A 21223-nucleotide genomic window follows, 5' to 3' on the forward strand; every position below is an offset into this window, starting at 1 on the left:
TGCAGGCAGCTGTAAGTATAGCTGTGAGAGGAATCCTGGGAACTGTAGTCCTTTACATGTCAATCACACCCACTGCAAGCCTTAGAAAAACGTAAAAAAAAATCGCTGTTATGTACAAAGCTGGGTAACCTACTGAAAATGAGAAAACTACTTTTGAGCTAGGGTAGCATCACCTGGTGACCATTTAGACTTCTGTTTTTTGTAAGCTTAGAAAAACCCTTTAAGCAAAAAGCAGAATTGGGAGTACAGCATCATGGGAAAAGTATGATCATCGTTGCATGGATACTTTCAGAACACAGATCCAAATTTTACCCAATGTATACACATATTGTCCATGAAGTTAAAGTGGGGTGTCCAGGATTAGAAAAAGGGTCTGCTTTTATCCCTCCTCAAACAGCTCCCACCTTATCCATGGGCTGTGACTGGTATTGCAGCTCATTCCCATTCAAGAGGAATCGGCTGAAATGCAATACCAAAACACGGCCCATAGACAAGAGTGGCAGGGTCTCTGGAAATAATTTATGAAAAAAAAAAAAGCAGCCATGGTTTTTCTAATCCTGGACGTCTTAATATTTTTTTTTTCTCACCTCAATTACATTCTTTTTTCCCAATTACTATTTTGTAGGAATGGCGATTCAAGTTATAAATAGCAAACTGGAAGACTTATCAAAACGATCAGTAAAACTGGCCTTGTTGCTAATACCAACCAGAGCACAGCTTTCATTTCTTAAACTGCAGTACAAAAATGCAACATGCACTGTCAATAACTAGTGTTTTCTGTTAGTCTAGATAAATGAGACCCATTGTTTTTTTTCCTAGTTTTATCTGTCATTTTGGTACATTTAAAGCGTAGCTAAACTTTCGCAAAAACAAATATTTAAACTGCTATTATGTCCCTCTATGTGAATACATTACTCCTAGCAATTTTTTTTCACTTCAAAGTACCTTTTTTGCAGCTCTTTTTCTTGTAAAACAGTCGACATCTATTTTCTCACACTTCCTGATTCTGGCCGGTTTCTAGGGGCGTGTCTTACTGTGTTTGAGGTTACGATTGGTCTATCTTTCATGGGCAGTGAACTCTGAGGTGATAACTACAATACTGTGAGCATGCACTGAGCTTTGCACAGCACAACACATTATATATAGAGATGAAAAGATCTCTACACATTCCAGAAGAAAGTAATCAGAGTTTTTATTTTTCACTTTCCCTGGCAAGTGAAGGGAAGATAAGACAGGACGGCAGGGTGATTGGGGGGACGGACGGAGCAGTCCTAGTCTTATCTGATGCCAATTAGCAGCTCAGATTACAGCGTCCTGACAGTCTTTGCCGGAGAGAAGGGGGGAGAATCATCCAGGCACAGAGACCAGTGCACACAGTCCCTTCCATATGCTCTGCTGCTAGAGAACGGTGTAGTGTATAGAGGCAGAGACCTTCCTGACGTCACGATGGGGGTGTGCACATCTGACGTCAGGATGGGGCCACCACCCACCCACCCGTACTCAGGCAGCAGAAGCCGTACACTGATACATTCAAACAGTGTACGGATTTCTGCTAGCAACAGGAGAAAAAGAAATAAAATGTGGTAAAAAAAAAAGTGTCAGAGTGGCCATTTAAAAACACATAACACAAAAAGGACCCCAAATTCATTAATAAAGTATATTACAAAATATATTTATATTACACATGCTGCTAGAAAATAAAAAAGTTGATTGAACGTTTAGTTACGCTTTAAGGCTCTGGTCACACTAAAAGGAAAATGTAGTGCTGGCCCAACTACCTCTGGCGAGAACATCTGATCACCAATAGATTTAAAAGACGCACACAGTGATCAGCCGTTTGCTGGCCTGGCTGCATTTCAAGAAGGAGTGGTCTTCATAAGAACCCCTTTAAGGCCTTGTTTACACAGAAGATTTGCTGCAGATTTTGCGTGTATTTTTTTTATTTTATTTTTTAATAGACAAAACCAGAATTGGATTCAGGAGAGCAGACCTATAAGGCTTGCACAACAAGTATACCAAGTGTGAATTCATCCTAACCTGCGCAATAAAAGCTATATACAACTGCAGTCAACAGGCATTTGTAAATCTCTGTCAAACGCCTTAGACCAGTGTCACATATTAGTTGCGGAATTTCGGTGGGGATTCCGTTACTGAAATTCCACAACAAAAGTACAGTACAACGTAAGTGAATGGGGTTTAAACAAATCCTATTCACTTACAGCATAAAAACCTCTAGAAAGACAGAATTGTCACCACATATTTTATCCATTGCAATAAATGAAATACGCATTTTCGCCATTGTGATAAATTTGGCACAGTTTCTGCCTGTCTCGTCTACTTTTATCCTGTCTAACTCTAGTATTAATACATCTCCCTACCGACGAGATCGCGCTTTTCTTTTACCTTTGCACACGCTGAACCAAGTGAGAAATGAGCTGGTCTGTGATTCCAGGGCTGGACTCCTCCGCTAAGCTAAAAGCGTTTTCTAGTTCCTGTACAGATCCAAATGCTCCAGCACAGCGCTGCTCCCTCAGCTGTGTGTGATAAGATAGAAAGAACATTTATATAGAACGGAGGAGAGAATAATTGGCATATAAGCTAAAAATGATATCCAGGTCCAAAACAACTACTGCAACAGTGTAGAAAATACAATGAAGGAGATTTATTAAGAAAAATGCGCCAGAATTCTGGCAGAAACGTCGCCAATAAAGTGGAGTAAATCGTGTACACCAAACTTATGCGCTTTAGACACTTTTTACACCTCCCTCGAGGGTTCTGAAAAGTAGTGTGGCTAAAAAAAAAAAAAAAAAAAAAAAAAAAAAAAAAAAAGAAGAAGTCGTAGAATTAATGGTGTGCACCGATTTTTTTGCCACAAAATATATATGCAGAGTATGCCAGCCAGGAGGGGGATAAGGAAAATCAAAACAAACAAGGTGTGCCAAATGTATCATACCGTGTGCGCTATTTTTTTACATTTTCACCATCATGTAAAAAAAATCCATTACATGACCCTCTTAATTAATCTCCCCCAATGATTTCAGCTGGTATGCCTCACAGGCTGGGGTCACACATTTGTATTTTGACCACAATACTGTGGCTGTCCAGATCATGCAATGATTTAATCAATTAGAGATATTTTGCTACGGTTTATCCTCATAGTGTGAAAACGGTGAACAGGTTAATCATTGTGGTCAGATACTGGATGGATCCCACCTACGCAGAGTGAATACAGATGCAATCGGATCTTTTCAATGAGCTTGTGGCAAAAAAAAAAAAATGGCTTGGTATAAATCTAGCTTTAGAGTATATTCACACAGCAGATTTGTTTCATACCGATTAGAAATCCACGCACATTCTGCAGAAACAACCTGATTCAGATGTAAGCAATTGAGTTTTCAGTTGGACATTTCTGCAACAAACTTAGGCCTGGTTTACACGAGCGTGTGCGTTTTGCGTGCGCAAAAAACGCAGCGTATTGCGCGCGTTGCAAATGCGTTTGTCGTGTATACACTGCGTTTTTAACGTGCGCGAACTGCGTTTAAAACGCGCGTAAAAAAACGGAGGGAGGAGTTAATGAGAGGCCAGCCTACAAAAAGGCAGGCTGGCCAAACCCCTGCTTGCTGGGTGAACAGGTTGTCAGCCTTATTTCATCCTCTGCCAAAACCAGTGTTTGTTTAAACTGTTGACACGTGCCTTGGCTTACAATCTACATTTATGCCTTCTCAGTCGCTGGCCCATGTGCTGCTCGCGTGGATGATTTCGCGAAGATTTGGCGAACCATGCTGCAGCACCAGCCGCGTAGAAGAAGTAGGATTTGGGTTCATCCACTTGTGGCCCAACATACCTCCAAAGGGCACTTTCATACCCTATATGAGGACTTACAGCGTCACCCTGAGAAATTTTGTGCGTTTTGCCGCATGTCTGTGTCCACCTTTGATATGCTGCTTGCGCAGATTCGCACTGGAATCACCTACCAGAATACCAAACACGCGGCGCTGCATTTCCCCTGAGGAACGACTGCTTGTGACCTGGAGGTATGTCTGCTGCTGCAATTAGTTCTTAGAGGACGCTGTATGCTTTACAAGTCCGCCATAACATGTGTTCTTTATTGTTTGTTTTTTCTTGCATTTAGATTTCTGGCCACAGGCAACAGTTACCATTCTTTACATTTTGAATTTCTTTTGGGAGTGACCACCATTTCCTTCATTGTGACATCCACCTATGTTGTGCTGTGGCAGAGATTAAAGACCACGGTCGTGCCTCAGCCCACGACAGAACAGTGGCTTAGAATTTCTGACGCATTTCTTAGTGCAACACAATTTCCAAATTGTATTGGTGCCCTAGACGGGAAGCGCATTCGTGTGAAGAAGCCCCCATGCAGTGGCTCCCGATACTATATCTACAAGCAGTATTTTTCTATCGTGTTGTTGGCCTTGGCGGACAGTAATTATTGTTTTACGATTGTAGACATAGGCTGGTATGGAAGCTCTGCTGATGCCCGCATATTCCGTTCGTCCAGAATGGGTAAACGTCTTATGAATAATCAACTTGCGGTGCCAGAACCTACCATCCTCCCTGGCTCCAGCGGCCACCAATCCCATATGTCATAGTTGCAGATGAGGGTTTTGCCCCGACAAGGCAAGTAATGCGGCCATTTGCAAGAAGGGGCTTGGATGAGCATTGACGCATGTTCAATTACCGCCTACGCCGAGCTCGAAGATGTGTGGAATGCGCCTTTGGCATTATGTCTAACAGGTGGCGGGTGTTTCTGTCTACAATGCAAAGGTCACTGCAGAATGTGACACGTGTCATTCCAAGCGTGTGTAGTTCTGCATAACTTCTGCCGCATTCATGATGCTACTTTTGATGCCGAATATATACTAACAAATGCACCCACCAGCAAGACTGCCGGGAATTCCACTAGGGAGATCTCTCACATCTGGACTCCGAGTGCGAGAAAGTTTTGCAGCATATTTTGAGAGCCCATCAGGAGCCGCACCATGGGGGCGCAATGGCATTTAAAGGGTGGCATAGTTCTTAGTTTATTGTGTCCACAGGTCCGAAGTGGCCAGTGTTTGTTGTTTTATGTTAGGGGCTTGTAGTGTTAGGGACTCGCAATACATGAGGACCCTTGACGTGGGTTGCGAGCTTACATCTGTTGTGGTTTGTACTTGCCATTTGACAGTCATGAAAGTGATTGCATGAGAATCAATTCTGTTCATCAAAATTAAGTTATCATCCAATCCCGACTGTCCTTTCTGTGGCTATTGTGAAATCACAGCACGCCAACATTGACATCTGTTTAGAACAATGGCAAACCCCAATAGATGAACAAATACGTCAATGAACGCGTGCCATTCTTTTGGGGCCAGGTAAACAGTGTGCGACTGTACAGTAATATACAGTTAGGTAATCATTTTGAAGAGGAGGGTTAAGAAATAAAAATAAATGTCCACACGCAATTGCAACTTTAAACACCTGAGTTTTTATGTTCAATGCACACCAAAAACCTTGTGCAAAATAACAAACCAGAAAGAAGTAAAGGTGGCACCAACATGGTGCAAAACACATATGACCAAACAATGCAGGCCTACAAACACAAACCTTCGTCAGTTCATCCCACAGCCACTTTTACAGGTTGTGGTATTGATGGGCCGGGGAACTATACGCGCCCATTTCAGCACCACTATGCTGTCCATGGAGCTGCTGAGGATGTTAGTCTACAGCATAGTGGTGCTGATGCTGTGCCTGGTAGCTGGGTCCAGGGAAAGGCGGAGTATAGATTTCTGGGCCTCTGCTGTATGGAGCAAAATGACGCTCACGGGCAGGCAGAGGACCAGGGTAAAACCGGGCAGGAACTGCTCTATATTGGTGTTTTCGTGCGCTGGGGGTGGCTAGTTGGGATGGGCCTGGGTAATTAGAGGCTGTAGAAGCCTCCGGTAATCCTCGCCAATGCTAAATTGCAGAGAAACACTGGCGAGGATTGTTGGGGGGTGCGGCGCAGTTAATAAGTGAAATTATAGCAGACTCTAGGCGTGGCAGCCTATTGTCTGGCACCTTCCGCAGCAGTGGCACGAGGCTGCGAGCAAAGTCGTCGTACCCGTCTTCGTCGGCCGCACGACGCAGGTATTCGAGTACCCTTCCATCAACTTGCGCCCCGGCGGCTGGCAGATGACAGTGTCGGCGTCTGCTCGATGGGGTGGATTTTCATCCGGAGGGAGTTCTGGTGGGGCCGACTCTACTGGGGCAGGGTCCTGGGGTGTAGGCTCCGGGGTTAGGGGCAGAAGTCGACTGCTAGGACGATCCGGCTGCGACTCTGCATGGTCACTCTCCTCCTCAGAGTCGTTAAGATTGTCTGTTGTTCTGGAATATAAAATCAGAAACCACTAGTCAACAATGTACAAAAATGCTTTATGGCGGACATGACATGTGCAAAGCAACATTTTCACAGGCAATAGGACATTTACTTACGATCTCATCTCCATGATATCCTTGAGGAACATCAGCTGGTTGGTATATATGTACCTCCGTTTCTTTGTTGCCCCATCACCACTTCGGCCTCTGTCGCCAAACTCGCGACGAAACTGGTCCCTGCAGCTCCTCCACCGGGTTTTAAGATCCTGGACTGTGGGATGAACAACAAAAACATGGTCACTCATTGTGCATTAACACAAACAACTCGACCGTCAAAGACATGACGGCCCTTACACAGAAAAGTACATTCCACACGGTGATGCTGCAGCGACACAAAACTAAAGTTGGGCATTTTGCAAAAGTAAAACACATGGACACTACTTAAATGGGGGACATTGCATCGTTTAAAGACATGTACTCACCAATTCTCTGCCGGTCTCGGGTGCTGCTTTTATCCCATTCGCTGGAGAAGAGCGCCTGGCCTATGTGGTCCCATGCGACTTCCTTCGCCGAGTGGTCATGATACGACTCCGCGCGGGTGTCCCAGATCTCGTGCCTCTCCTGCACAAGGCAGATCAGCTTTTCTACGTCCATCCCACGCAGTATGACTGCAGTTCTCGGTGTGAAGTTTTCACTGTGGCAAACACGTTAAGGAATCTCAAGCACTTCCTGGTTTGTGCTTGTTTGGACCAGTTTTATCAAGTCATTTACATTGACATAACACGCATCCAACGCAGATGCTTCCGTGTGGCATGCGTGATTTTCACGCACCCATTGACTTCAATGGGTGCATAATGCGCGAACAACGCACGAATATAGGACATGTCGTGAGTTTTACGCAACGCACTCATGCAAAATTCACGCACTGTCTGCACTGCCACATACTTACATAGGTGCGTACGACACGTGTGAAAAGCACGCGCGTCGCACGCACGTAAATCACGCTCGTGTGAATGAGGCCTTACCGTGTGTGATCATTTCCAAAAGCTTCATTCACATAGCTGAATGATCAGTTTGTGTGAGGCGTATTCTTTGTGCCATAAACAGCATCAGATGCCTTTAGAGGAAAGCAGGGAATTCAATTCAAAAGGCACCATATCCAGCCTTTGGCCAAACCATATGGCTCTCACATGGACCACTCATATAGCTTCATTCACATTGCTGTACTACACCTGTGTGAGAGCTGGAAATTAAAGTGGACTGCTTTGCAGGAATGCATGGCGCCTACTGTAAAACTTTGTGGAGGAGGGTTAATGGTCTGGGGCTGTTTTTAAGGGTTTCGGCTGCGCCCCTTATTTCCAGTTTGCCACATATGTATAAATCAAGCACCTACCCAAGCAGTCGCCTTTATACACATTTATGCATGAATGGATTGTTTTAAAGTGCGCGCTGATTTAGGGCGTGGCACTGTAATAGGATGCCACCGTTGCAAGTCCGTTCGTAAAATTTCTTCCCTCCCAGACATTCCAAGATCAACGGTCAGTGATATTATTGCAAAATTGAAGTGATTAGGAACTCCAGCAACGAAGTGGCAGACCATGTAAAGTTACAGGATGGGATCGCTGAGTGCTAAAGTGTATTAAAGTCGCCATTGCTCTGCGGACTCAGTTACTGCAGCGTTTCAAACCTCCTCTGACATGAACATCCACACAAAAACCGTGCCCTGGGAGCTTCATGGCATGTGTTTCCATGGCCGAGCAGCTGTATGCCAGCCTTACATCACCAAGTACAATGCCAAGCGTTAGATGGAGGGGTGTAAAGCACGCGGCCACTGGACTCTGGAGCAGTGGAAACGTGTTGTGGAGTGATAAATCACGCTTCTCTATCTGGCAGTCTGATGGACGAGTCTGGGTTTGGAGAATGCCAGGAGAACGTTGCCAGCCTAACTGCATTGGGCCAACTTTAAAGTTTAGTGGAGGAGGGATAATAATATGGGGTTGTTTTTCAGGGCTTGGTCTAGGCCCCTTAGTTCCAGTGAAGGGAAATCTTAATGCTGCAGCATTTCAAGACATTGTGGACAATTGTAGCTGCCAACTTTGTGGGGAAGCTTCTTTTCTGTTCCAGCAGGACCGCGCCCCAGTGCACAAAGCAAGGTCTATAAAGACATGGTTGGGTGTGAAGAAACTGGCCTGGCCCGCACAGAGCCCTGGCCTCAATGCCATCATACACCTTCAGGTCAAGTGTCCACATGATTTTCACCATATAGTGTATGCTTCCACACATAAAAAGCCCGAATATGCGAAAGGGCGATGACTCCCTAAGGTTACGGTCACACTGGCGCTGAAATAGCATCACCACTTGGTTTGGCATTATAGGCTTATTTTATGAGAAATCAATAACAAAGTCACAAACAGTAGATGGCACGATTACTGGCTATTCATATGAAAGTCATTCTATAGAGTAGATTATCTTACCTCCTGGAAGACTGGAGCTACAAGAGCCGATAAACAGTGGGATCTTGGCAAGCGTTTTATAGCTTCTGCTGGCTGATGAGACAAGCACAATGTCAGAAGTCTTATCTTGTCAAAAACTTAAAACCAATCTCAAACAATAATTGCGAATATGTTTTGACAGAAATGTATAGAGGAAAAGTAATCACTCATGCATCCCTTTCCTACATAAACATGAATACTGAGTGGTGCATTTGCATTGTATGGCAAGTCCAAAAGAGACTTAGAGTCTCTGTCACCACATTATAAGTGGCCTATCTTGTACATGACGTGATCGGCGCTGTAATGTAGATTACGGCTGTGTTTTTTATATAGAAAACGATCATTTTTGACGGAGTTATGACCTATATTAGCTTTATGCTAATGAGTTTCTCAATGGACAACTGGGCGTGTTTTACTATATGACCAAGTGGGCGTCGTGGAGAGAAGTGTATGACCCTGACCAATCAGCATCATACACTTCTCTCCATTCATTTACACTGCAGATAGCAATATAGCTATATCGTTAAGTGAGTTCACATAAACACACTATAACGCTACTCATGTGTCATGACAATGAATATACATTACCTCCAGCCAGGACGTGATGTGTATTCATTCTCCTGACCACTTCTGTAGCGTCTGTGTGATTTACAGCATAGTAGGCGTAGTCTCGCTGTGAATGACAGTTTACAGCGTAATCTCGCGAGACTACGCCTGCTGTGCTGTAAATCACAGAGACGCTACAGAAGTGGTCAGGAGAATGAATACACATCACGTCCTGGCTGGAGGTAATGTATATTCATGGTCATGACACATGAGTAGCGTTATAGTGTGTTTAGGTGACTGCACTTAACGATATAGCTACACTACCGTTCAAAAGTTTGGGGTCACCCAGACAATTTTGTGTTTTCCATGAAAACTCACTTCTATTTATCAAATGAGTTGCAAAATGACTAGAAAATATAGTCAAGACATTGACAAGGTTAGAAATAATGATTTTTATTTCAAATAATCATTTTCTCCTTCAAACTTTGCTTTCGTCAAAGAATGCTCCATTTGCAGCAATTACAGCATTGCAGACCTTTGGCATTCTAGCTGTTAATTTGCTGAGGTAACCGGGAGAAATTTCACCCCATGCTTCCAGAAGCCCCTCCCACAAGTTGGATTGGCTTGATGGGCACTTCTTGCGTACCATACGGTCAAGCTGCTCCCACAACAGCTCTATGGGGTTGAGATCTGGTGACTGCGCTGGCCACTCCATTACACATACAATACCAGCAGCCTGCTTCTTCCCTAAATAGTTCTTGCATAATTTGGAGGTGTGCTTTGGGTCATTGTCCTGTTGTAGGATGAAATTGGCTCCAATCAAGCGCTGTCCACAGGGTATGGCATGGCGTTGCAAAATGGAGTGATAGCCTTCCTTATTCAAAATCCCTTTTACCTTGTACAAATCTCCCACTTTACCAGCACCAAAGCAACCCCAGACCATCACATTACCTCCACCATGCTTGACAGATGGCGTCAGGCACTCTTCCAGCATCTTTTCAGTTGTTCTGCGTCTCACAAATGTTCTTCTGTGTGATCCAAACACCTCAAACTTCGATTTGTCTGTCCATAACACTTTTTTCCAATCTTCCAATGTCTGTGTGCTTTTGCCCATATTAATCTTTTCCTTTTATTAGCCAGTCTCAGATATGGCTTTTTCTTTGCCACTCTGCCCTGAAGGCCAGCATCCCAGAGTCGCCTCTTCACTGTAGACGTTGACACTGGCGTTTTGCGGGTACTATTTAATGAAGCTGCCAGTTGGGGACCTGTGAGGCGTCTATTTCTCAAACTAGAGACTTTAATGTACTTGTCTTGTTGCGCAGTTGTGCAGCGGGGCCTCCCACTTCTCTTTCTACTTTGGTTAGAGCCTGTTTGTGCTGTCCTCTGAAGATTTCCTACAACGGTGTGTACTACTCCCTTCAGTTTCTTGGCAATTTCTCGCATGGAATAACCTTCATTTCTAAGAACAAGAATAGACGGTCGAGTTTCACATGAAAGCTCTTTTTCTAGCCATTTTGAGAGTTTAATCGAACCCACAAATGGAATGCTCCAGATTCTCAACTAGCTCAAAGGAAGGTCAGTTTTATAGCTCCTCTAAACAGCAAAACTGTTTACAGCGGTGCTAACATAATTGCACAAGGGTTTTCAAGTGTTTTCTAATCATCCATTAGCCTTCTAACACAGTTACCACAATGTACCATTAGAACACTGGAGTGATGGTTGCTGGAAATGGGCCTCTATACACCTATGTAGATATTGCATTAAAAACCAAACGTTTGCAGCTAGAATAGTCATTTACCACATTAACAATGTATAGAGTGTATTTCTGATTAATTTAATGTTATCTTCATTGGAAAAAACTGTGCTTTTCTTGCAAAAATAAGGACATTTCTAAGTGACCCTAAACTTTTGAACGGTAGTGTATATCACTATATGCTGTGTAAATGAATGGAGAGAAGTGTATGACGCCGATTGGTCACTGATTGGTCAGCGTCATACACTCCTTTGTACAACGCCCATTTGGTCATATAGTAAAACACGCCCAGTTGTCCATTGAGAAACTCATTAGCATAAAGCTAAAATAGGTCATAACTCGTCAAAAATGATCGTTTTTCTAAATAAAAAAAACACTGCTGTAATCTACATTACAGCGCCGATCACATCATGTACAAGATAGGCCACTTATAATGTGATGACAGAGCCTCTTTAAGGCCCTTTTACACCGACCAGCACTCAGCCGGGGCAGCGAGTGCCGATCAACGAGACATCGTTGATCAGCGGTCGCTTGCTCCTGTCACACGGAGCTATAGATGGGGACAAGCGGTCGTTACTCCAATCGCTCATCCGCATACATCATCACCACGTCGGCAGTGCATCTTCCTGTTTACACAGAGAGATGTGCTGCCGACAACGATAATCTTTTACTTTTTTTAAAACGATACGACCAGCAGATGATCGTTCCCCTTTTTACATGGGACAATTATCGGCAATGAGCGTTCTATGAACGCTCGTCTGCCTGATAATCGTCCTGTGTAAAACCACCTTTACTAAAGTATTTCCTTTGTTTTCTTCCCGATCCATTTCTAGTAAAAAAATACTTTTTCTGCCTAAAAAAAGTTTGCCCCCCACCCCATAACAATACAGTCACAAGTTATCAAATTCAGAAAATCGCCCTGATCTAAACTTTATCCCGAAAAATGCACAAAGATATGCACCTGCTGGTATCCCCACTGTAGTCGGCTCATGGAGGAGGGGCGCATTGTTTCTGGAAATGACCAGTGTGGAGTCTGTGACTGACTTTTGTCATCTTCATTGTCTCTGGGCATAAAAACAGTTACTGCACAATGTAGCATCAAATACCATGCAGTGATTCTATATGTTCCAAGACAAAAAAAAAAGGAAGACGACGCCATTTACTCACAAATCGGACTCGTCTGAACTGGAGTCCTCACGATGGCCCTGAGATTTCCAACGCCGGTATCGTTCCACCAGCTCCATAAGGAAGGAGGTTTTCTTTGTGTAGCGTAAGATGAAGCGATGTTTAAGCAGCTCACGTGCTGTAGGCCTCTATAATACAAGACAAGTATATAAAATCGGTACAGCAGAAGGTATATGGCAATGCAAAATACTCTGCATGCTGTTATTTTATATATCAATTTCCATACATTTTTATGTTTACAGATTTTGTATAGTCATAAGACAGACTGAGCTTAACTGTTAAATAATGTGTTTAGGGGGAAAAACAGTTACCAATCGAGGGTCTTTGTTTAAACAGGCATCTACAAATTCTTTAAATGGTTTGCTGTGCTGCCCTTGCAAGGCAGGAGGATTATTCTTAGGAATTAAGAATAAGACTCTCATAGGATGGAGGTCAGAATAAGGAGGTTCTCCCTTAGCCAGCTCAATGGCTGTGATGCCCAGGGACCAAATATCTGCCTGGAATAGAAAAAAAACATAAAATAAGAAAAGGGGAAAAAAAAAAAAAGGGACAATACTTTAGGCATGAAACAAGCTGTAGGAGAATCCAACCTTAAAGTCATAGGCAGACTGCTTGATGACCTCAGGAGCCATCCAGAATGGAGTTCCCACAAAGGTGTTCCTCTTGATCTGGGTATCTGTCAGTTGACCGGCTACCCCAAAATCAGCCAGCTTCACATCACCCTGCTCTGACAGCAACACATTAGCAGCTGAAAATACAAACAAGATATAATTATATAAACTGCCATTTCATTAGAAGTAAAATATTGTATTAAATCTTGAGCAGAATGAAGGGGCATGCCACACATGAGAAGGGGCACGACAAGGCGATGTCCATATAAGTTTGGCTGTGCTTGGTGCTGCAGTTCAGGCATGCTCATACGGACTTCGCTATTGTCAAAAATATTTTAATTATTTTTATATGTGTGAACATATATTGCTTTAAATGGACAGTTGAGTTGTCACTAAAGCTCAAAGATCTGCTAACAACAGCCGACAGAGGGGGATGAGTATTCTATTCTAAGACTTCTGCTACATGACCTAATGACCTTGTAATCAGCTGATACAAGGGCTGACATGACAAAACCCAATAACACTTGCAATCCATTTTAACTAAATATATATATTAAGATAAGCTTGGAACTCTATGTTTTACCATATGTGTAAGCATGAGGGTAACACCTTCTCTCTCTCCATTATAAATAAAGATGCATCTGCCCCCCCCATGGCAGAGATCGTTTGAACACTGAAGCTGCGTGTCATGGTCTCTCCGGCCGGCCTCTCTCAGATCCACCATTGAGAGGGCATTCTTTAATTTGGAACTCATAGACAAATGCAGAAAATGTTCAACGTTAATGGACAATGTAAATTCTGCAGCGACACTATGCTGGGTAATGCAGTGTAGGGGCTGAAGTCCCTTCGTTCTGCTGATCGGTGGGGGTCCTGGGGTAGGACTCTACTAGTCATACATTGATGGGTTATCCTAAAGATAGGCCATTAATGTAAAAATCCCTTTAAGTAAAACCAATAAATGCCCCAAAATGTGCCTCCTATGATATATACATACACAACTTAATTTTATGGGTTGTTAGGAGAGGAAAAAATATATATGTATATTCTATACGGTTTAGAAAGGCTGTTAGCATGAAACATTTAAATTTATATTGCATAAGGCCTCATGCACACGACCGTAGCCGTGTGCACGGCCGTGATTTTCGGGTCGGCCGGCTGCGGACTGCCAGCCGCGGGCCGCCCCGCAAATCGCGGGACATGCACATGGCCGCCGTCATTGTTTTCAATGAGCCCGGACCGCAGAAGATGTCCGTAATAGGACATGCCCGTTCTTTCTGCGGTGCGGGTTCCCGCGCCATGCACGGACCGTAAAAACTACGGTTGTGTGCATGGCCCCATAGAAAAGAATGGGGCCGCAATTCTCCCGTGGATGTTCGGGGGAATTGCGGCCGCAAAAACACGTTCGTGTGCATGGGGCCTAAGAGTTTTTCAAAGTAAAACGAGGGTTTGGGAAGGAATAGAATGATAAAAGGGAAGAAAAGGGGATAATTACACAGCATGGAGATCATCAAATAATGCACGTCACGCAGCGGGTGGGCAAGTATAAAAAACAACACAACACAGGGGGGGGGGGTCAGATCAGGCATCTGCTTCTCTCAATGCTTGGTCCTCAGCCCTGCTTCTCACTGAGGTTTGGAGATGGAAATTTCCAACAGATAAAATGTATTCATATTACTCCTCTGCTCATAAATCATTTTCTAGGATTGATCTGGCTATGGCTTCGGGGGATTTCTTGCCTGCAGTGACTTCCGTTGCCCTCACACACAAGGGTATTTCGGATCATTCAGCTTTCCTTTCCTTTTCACTTTGACGGGACATCCAATTGACTCTAAGGTCTGGAGGTTACATCCGGCATGGCTGATTTCTCCTAAGGTTGCATCGGAGGTCTCGGCCTCTAATGAGCTATATTACATAGTTACATAGTTAGTACGGCTGAAAAAAGACACATGTCCATCAAGTTCAACTCCTCACATCCAGACCTGTTAATTGTCTGGGATGCATACAAAGCTACAGTGAGGGGGCATTTGCAGCTGGGGTGGCAAAATGTAGAGGTGTCTATGGAGAAAGAGAGATTCCTAACATGCGAGGTACAAAGGGCAGAGCAAGAATATATTGTGAATCCCCAGCCTGACTCCAAGAGCCGGTGGGCCAGGACACAGAGGGAGCTGCTTCTATTGCATACTACACAGACTAAGAAGCGTGTGCTGGCTACAGAGGCTTCCATATTCGAATTTGGTGATTAGAATGGTAAACTCCTGGCTTACATGTCGAGGCCGGAGCATCCCTGTGTCTATTCCCTCAGTTTTATCTTCGGAGGGTACCTTGTGTACTGCCCCAAAGGACATAAATAAGGTATTTTGTGACTTTTACTTAGCACTGTATAGTTTGAAATGCGGTGTTTCATCTAATATTATGGAGCATTTTTTAACATCACTTCCCTTATGGCGTCTGTCTGCCGAGCAGAAACTGGAGTTGGATGGTCCAATTGTCGATGAAGAAATGAAAACCGCTATTGAATCGTTGCCGTCTGGGAAAACTCCTGGTCTTGATGGGTTGGGGGCGGGTCAGTGGTATAGGGCCAATTGTGATAGGTTAGTATCGCGACTTGAGGACGTATATTCTGGGGCTCTTGTGTTGGGCGTTTTGCCGGCCTCCATGTGGGAGGCGCTTATAGTGGTTTTGTTGAAGTCAGGGAGTGACCCTGCGCTTGCGGACTCGTATCGTCCTAGATCACTTATTAACGCCGACGTTAAAGATACTGGCCAAAATTCTTGCCCACAGATTAAAGAAGATAATTTCATCCTTAGTTCACCCGGATCAGACTGGCTTCATGCCTGGGAAAAGTACTGACATTAACATACATAACATGCAGTCTGGGTTCGTTCTCGCTCTGGATACATACAAGGCTTTTGACTCGGTTCAGTGGCATTACCTTTGGATGCTTCTTTACAAGTTGAATTTTGGCCCGAGATTTATGGCTCTTGTTCGCCTCTTATACGAGGGTCCTTGTCCTAGGGTGCGAACGAATTTGGATACATCTGAAGCCTTTGCATTGAAACGTGGTATGCATCAGGGATGCCCACTTTCCCCGTTATTATTTGCCCCTGCAATAGAACCCCTGGCAGTGGCTATACGTCAGTCTACCGAAATACATGGTATTATTAGTGGTCGCATAATGGAAAAAAAAATCTCTTTATGCCGATGACACGGATATACTTGGCGGATGATGGTCTCTCCCTGGCTTCTTTGTTTTGAACTGTGATGCATTTGGTAGCTTCTCTGGCTTGTCGGTGAATTGGGCTAAATCCGTTTGGTTTTCCCTTACTCCTGGCTATTGCTCCCGACAGAGACTCCCTGTACCGTTGCAAGTAGTCTCCCAATTTACATACCTGGGGATTAGGGTCTCCCTTAATGTATCAAGGTATGGTGAACTTAATCTTGACCCATTGGTTGCAACCATTGAAAAGCATCTCCGTACATGGGAAAAACCTCCCGCTGTCACTGTATAGCAGGATTAACTTATTTAAAATGATCTATTTGACAAACTTTTTGTACCTCTTTCGTGCCTGTCCGGTTGTGTTGTCCAAAAGATTCTTTAAACACCTAGATAGTACTCTGCATTCTTTTTATTGGCAGGGTGGCTTTCCTAGGTTTAGTCTTAGTCTGTTACAAGCCCCTAAAGGCTTTATATGTATTATTTGGCTTCCCAACTGGTGATGGCACGCTGGTGGATATAGATAGGAGCAATGCAGCCACTGCACTGGTGGGCGCACTTATTACGTCTTATGAAAGTCTTACAAATTTGTTATATAGATTTAAATCCCCAGGTTGCATTCCACTGCCACTTCGGACAGTGGCTGTGGCTTGGAGGGCGGCTCATGCTTTGTTGGGGGTTCCTACGGCGGTACCTGTATACTCACCTAGAACTCCACTATGGAATAATCCTTGGTTGTCCCATCTTGAGTCACTACTGGGAGCGGTGATGTGGTCGGGGGAGGGGGTCAAATTCCTGGGTCAGGTGTTTACTGTTGACTATGGCTTTGTATCCTTTTCAGATCTTCAGGAGAAGTTTAATATTTCAAGGACAGTTTTTTTTTTCATTACCTCCAGCTGCGACATGCTTGGTGTGCCCAATTTGGATCTGTGTCGCCTCAGGTGGGTTTCTCTAGGTTGCAGGACCTTCTTGGCACTCCAGATATTTTAAAGGTCCTCACCCAGGTATACACCTTACTGACATACCTTGGCCATAGACCGTTTGATGAGGCATTTATGCGATGGAGAGGGGATGTCCGTGACTTGGCGGAGGAGGACTGGAAGGAGGTGGAACTTTCTTTTTTTGAGTCAGTGGTCAGTCCTAGGGATTTTCTGATAGTCTCGGTTTTTACATAGGATTTATTACACACCAGTCAGACTTCAAAGGATGGGAGCATTGTTTTCGCTGCCAGTCGGATGTTGGTACATATTTACATTGTGTGTGGATGTGTCCCAGAGTTGCCCCCTTTTGGTCAGAGGTAGTGGCGTTCCTATGCATACACACTTTGAATTTTCACGACTTGTTACCCCTCAGTTGTGCCTCTTGGGCATTCTGAACTAAGTGATACCGAGCCATTAGGACAAGATATTTTTCGTTTTGTTCTTTTCTGTGCCAGGAAGATTGTACTTATGGCCTGGAAGGATACGGAGGGTCCGAGCTTGGCACATTGGAAGCAATTGGTGAACAAATATATACCCATGTATCAAAAACTATATCTCAGCAGAGGATTCCCTGATAAATGTAATAAAATTTGGTCAAGGGGATGGAGACTCTGGAAACTGCGGTCTAATTGTTACTTATTGAATAACAGTAGTTGGGGGGGGGGGGTGGGAAGGTCAGAGCACTAGGATGAATGTGAGTGAATGTTAGGTGTCTCAGAAGACTACATCAGTTAATGCCTATGTCCTGTATATGCAATTTATCTGCTTTGGATTGATTCTTATTCACTGTACTAATGCCTTTCTGAATGTCTTGATTGGTATGTACTGTATATTGTACAATAAAAGTTTGATAATCAAGCCTTTTTTTAAAAAAAAAAAAAACACAAGACAAATCAAATAAAAGGCCAACATACGACGTTACAACATGGCAAAAATACGGGTCTTTGCGTGAGGGCCAAGTATACTCGGGGGAGGTCATAGCGGAAAAAAATAAGGGAAATAACATGGTGGAAAAAGCCAGCTGAGGTATGGAGTTAAAAAGGAGTAACGTTGACGTCAACTGCATGAAGCTTGAATGCCACAGTTGCTCAGGTACATAAGGGGGGAGCTATGGTAAGTTCTTATTGTGATGTGGAGAAGGTAGCATCAAGCTTATATAACACAATCAAATGAAAGCCCTAGGCTCTGGTGTGGAAAGGAAGGCCAGGGTTTCTAGGAGGCTAGGCAGGGGCGGACATACCATTGGTGCAACCTGTGAAGCTGTACAGGGGCCCAGTAGGTAAAGGGGCCCACTATAAACTTAAAACAGTCTTCCTCTGTCAATTAGATTGCATGTAAATTCCTGAGCTAAAGAATTGTATAGCTAACAATTACTTAGATAGAGAAACATATGGGTGATTTAACAATGTTGAGTTATTGGAGATCAGGGGGCCCATAAACTGTTCTTGCACAGGGGCCCTCAGCTTTGTGGCCGCCCCTGTGACTGGCTAGGTATATATATGAAGATGTCTTGGAGTGAGATATGAGTTCCTACATTTTCTGAAGGTGAAGTATTTTTGGAAACCATTCAGTTATGGTACGGGGACAGCAATGTTTTAAAAAACATGGAAACAGTGTTCCAGCAGGTAAGAGGAGGAATCTGAGAATGCGCTGGGTTTGGAGCCTCAAGAGCCCAGAAATCATAGAAAGCAAGAGTATTGACGGGTCATATGAAATGGAAGTACCTGTAATTCGGCTAATTAGGCCCACTAACTTAACCAAGAGTACATGGAGGGAACATTCCCACCAAACATGTAGTTTTGTGCCGTGACCCTGCCCACAATGCCAGCACTTTTACCCTCTAGAACTTTATGACAGAGGGTAAAAGATTTTGTCCAGTCCGCTAAGGAGAACGTGACATTAGCGGTTTTTCCCAACTAGTTATGTATGTGGGAGTAGTAGATGCCAAAGTGTTCAGGGTCAAAGCATAGACCGTAGACATTATTGGTATGTGTATGGCTGAGGTGCAGAGTTTCAAAAAAAAAAAAAGGTAACTTGGGGTGTATAAGGAGACAGGAAATTTTAGGGTCTTAAAAATGACATGGTTGTATTCCAGTAGCTTACTCGAGGAGCGGGCATGTATTATTAGGAACATGAAAGAAGGTTAAGGGTGAGGTGTCGTGGAAGTCATACTGGGGGAGAATTCCATGTTCCCTATTACAGGAGTTAGAGGGCCATCCATGAAGGATAGGCCCGTTTAGGAGAGGTAAGTTTACAAACCTCCACAGTGAAACTGGCCACAAAAGAAAATGCTGACAGGCAGGTCCCTGTCCAAAGAGTTCTTTGTGTCCAACGGATCACGGTCAGTGGAATCGGTGATAGAGAAGACTCTAGCCGGAGTGGTAGCCACTGATACATAACAGAAGACACAGTCTGAAAGAGCGAGGCCACCACTACGTTTATGTTTAAGCAAAGTTCATTTGGCTACTTGGTGGGGGGGGGGGCTTAGTTGCCCTGAAAAAGAAGGAAAACTGTTTTGTAACTAACAAAAAAGGGCTTAGGAAGGAGAATTGGAATTGTTTGGAAAAGATAAAAAAAAAAAAAGAGAGAATATTACATTTTCACAATGTTAATTCTCCTCAACCACAAAAAGTCCTTATGTCCCCATTTGGTCAAAGCTAATTTGATAGCGTGGAGTAAGGGCATATAATTCTGGCTGTATATGTCAGCAGGGTCTGAGGGTATATGCACTCCACCGAATTGATATACTCTACTGCTTAGTGGGGCTGTCTGCGTATCCAGGGAGATATTGAAAGCAACACCCTTTGAGAGATTGATCTTACAGTTGCTGAAGTCCCAGATTATGGACAAAAAAGTGCACAGGTGTGAGAATGAGACATAATTCATTGGCAAAAGTAGAGTTATTTGTAGGCCCCACATGTTGGCATAGTTATAAATGGTGACCAAGAGATGTTCCATTACAATTATATAGAGTAGGGGAGAGAGGTGGCAATACTGTCTGGTTGCCATTGGTAATTTCAAAGAGAGTGCATAGAGAGCCATTGACTAGTATCTGTGCTTTAAGGTTTTCATATAATGTACGGATGCAGTGCATCATTACCTGCCCTATTCCAATTTGGGCCAAAGCGACTTCCACACAACTTTAATCCACCCAGTCAAAGGCTTTTTCCTGCGACGAATGCCAATAGCATCCCTGTGGGTTCATGCGTGAGGCATAATGGAGAACATTTCGTGAGCTACCACGCGCCTCTCTGGGGAAGGAAAAAACCTGACTTGATCCGGGTGTATTATGGCCCAAAACAGACCACTTTAGAACTTGGCATAAAGCTTAGCATCAGTATTTATTAGAGTGAGAGAGAGAGAGAGATGGGTCCCTAGCTGGGTAGCTAACACATAATTGTGGGTATTTTCCTTTTTTTAGCATGACTAATGTGGGCATAAAGGAAGAAAAAAAAAAAAAAAACATTGAGTCAGAGATGGCATTGAAAGCAGAAAATAAAGGTGGCAATTCAGTCTGCAAAGCTCTGTAAACTTTTGCGGTGTATGCGGTGGGAAAAGGTGATTCTAGGGATGAGAATGCATCTACGGACAGTTGGGGTAGGGCAGTGTCGGAAATATATGGCACCAGCGTGCGGAGGGAGTGAGGCGGAGGGTTAGTGGAACTATTGTGGGGGAGGTTATAAAGAGAAGTGTATTATGAATGAAAAGCAGATAGTATTTAGTCAGGTGGAATAAGTCACCCAACAGTTTAACCCCTTCCCTCTTTAGCCACTTTTGACCTTCCTGACAGAGTCACTTTATGTGGTAATAACTCCGGAATGCTTTCACCTATCCAAGCGATTTTCTCGTGACACATTGCACTTTAAGTTACTGGCAAAATTTGTTCGATATGTTCAGTATTTAAAATTGTGAAAAACACCCCAAAAAAATTGCAAAAATTAGCATTTTTCTCAATTTAAATGTATCTGCTTGTAACACAGGCAGTTATACCACACAAAATTGTTCCTAATTAACATCCCTCATATGTCTACTTTAGATTGGCATCGTTTTTTGAACATCCTTTTAGTTTTCTATGACCTCACAAGGCT

The 21223-nt window shown here is 43.7% G+C and overlaps 2 protein-coding genes across 2 annotated transcripts in view; both read right to left on the reverse strand.

Annotated features, from left to right (window-relative positions):
• Positions 1–21223, reverse strand: part of STK25 (serine/threonine kinase 25) — a 29642-nt gene that overhangs the window by 1269 nt on the left and 7150 nt on the right. The window contains exons 5-10 of the mRNA XM_075861379.1: positions 12921–13078; positions 12642–12827; positions 12313–12458; positions 12107–12209; positions 8829–8900; positions 2404–2534 (exon numbers count right to left, since the gene is read on the reverse strand). Coding sequence (XP_075717494.1) covers positions 2404–2534; positions 8829–8900; positions 12107–12209; positions 12313–12458; positions 12642–12827; positions 12921–13078 — 796 coding nt within the window. The remainder of the gene's footprint in view (positions 1–2403; positions 2535–8828; positions 8901–12106; positions 12210–12312; positions 12459–12641; positions 12828–12920; positions 13079–21223) is intronic.
• Positions 5483–8623, reverse strand: LOC142759320 (uncharacterized). Its single transcript, XM_075861380.1, has 3 exons — positions 6837–8623; positions 6472–6625; positions 5483–6363 (listed from the first exon to the last, which is right to left on the reverse strand). Exons 1-3 carry the CDS (start codon positions 7006–7008, stop codon positions 6030–6032), a joined length of 660 nt encoding a protein of 219 aa, XP_075717495.1. The 5' UTR covers positions 7009–8623; the 3' UTR covers positions 5483–6029.

Source organism: Rhinoderma darwinii, chromosome 4 (assembly GCF_050947455.1).
Source record: "Rhinoderma darwinii isolate aRhiDar2 chromosome 4, aRhiDar2.hap1, whole genome shotgun sequence".
NCBI classification, from domain to species: Eukaryota; Metazoa; Chordata; class Amphibia; order Anura; family Rhinodermatidae; genus Rhinoderma; species Rhinoderma darwinii.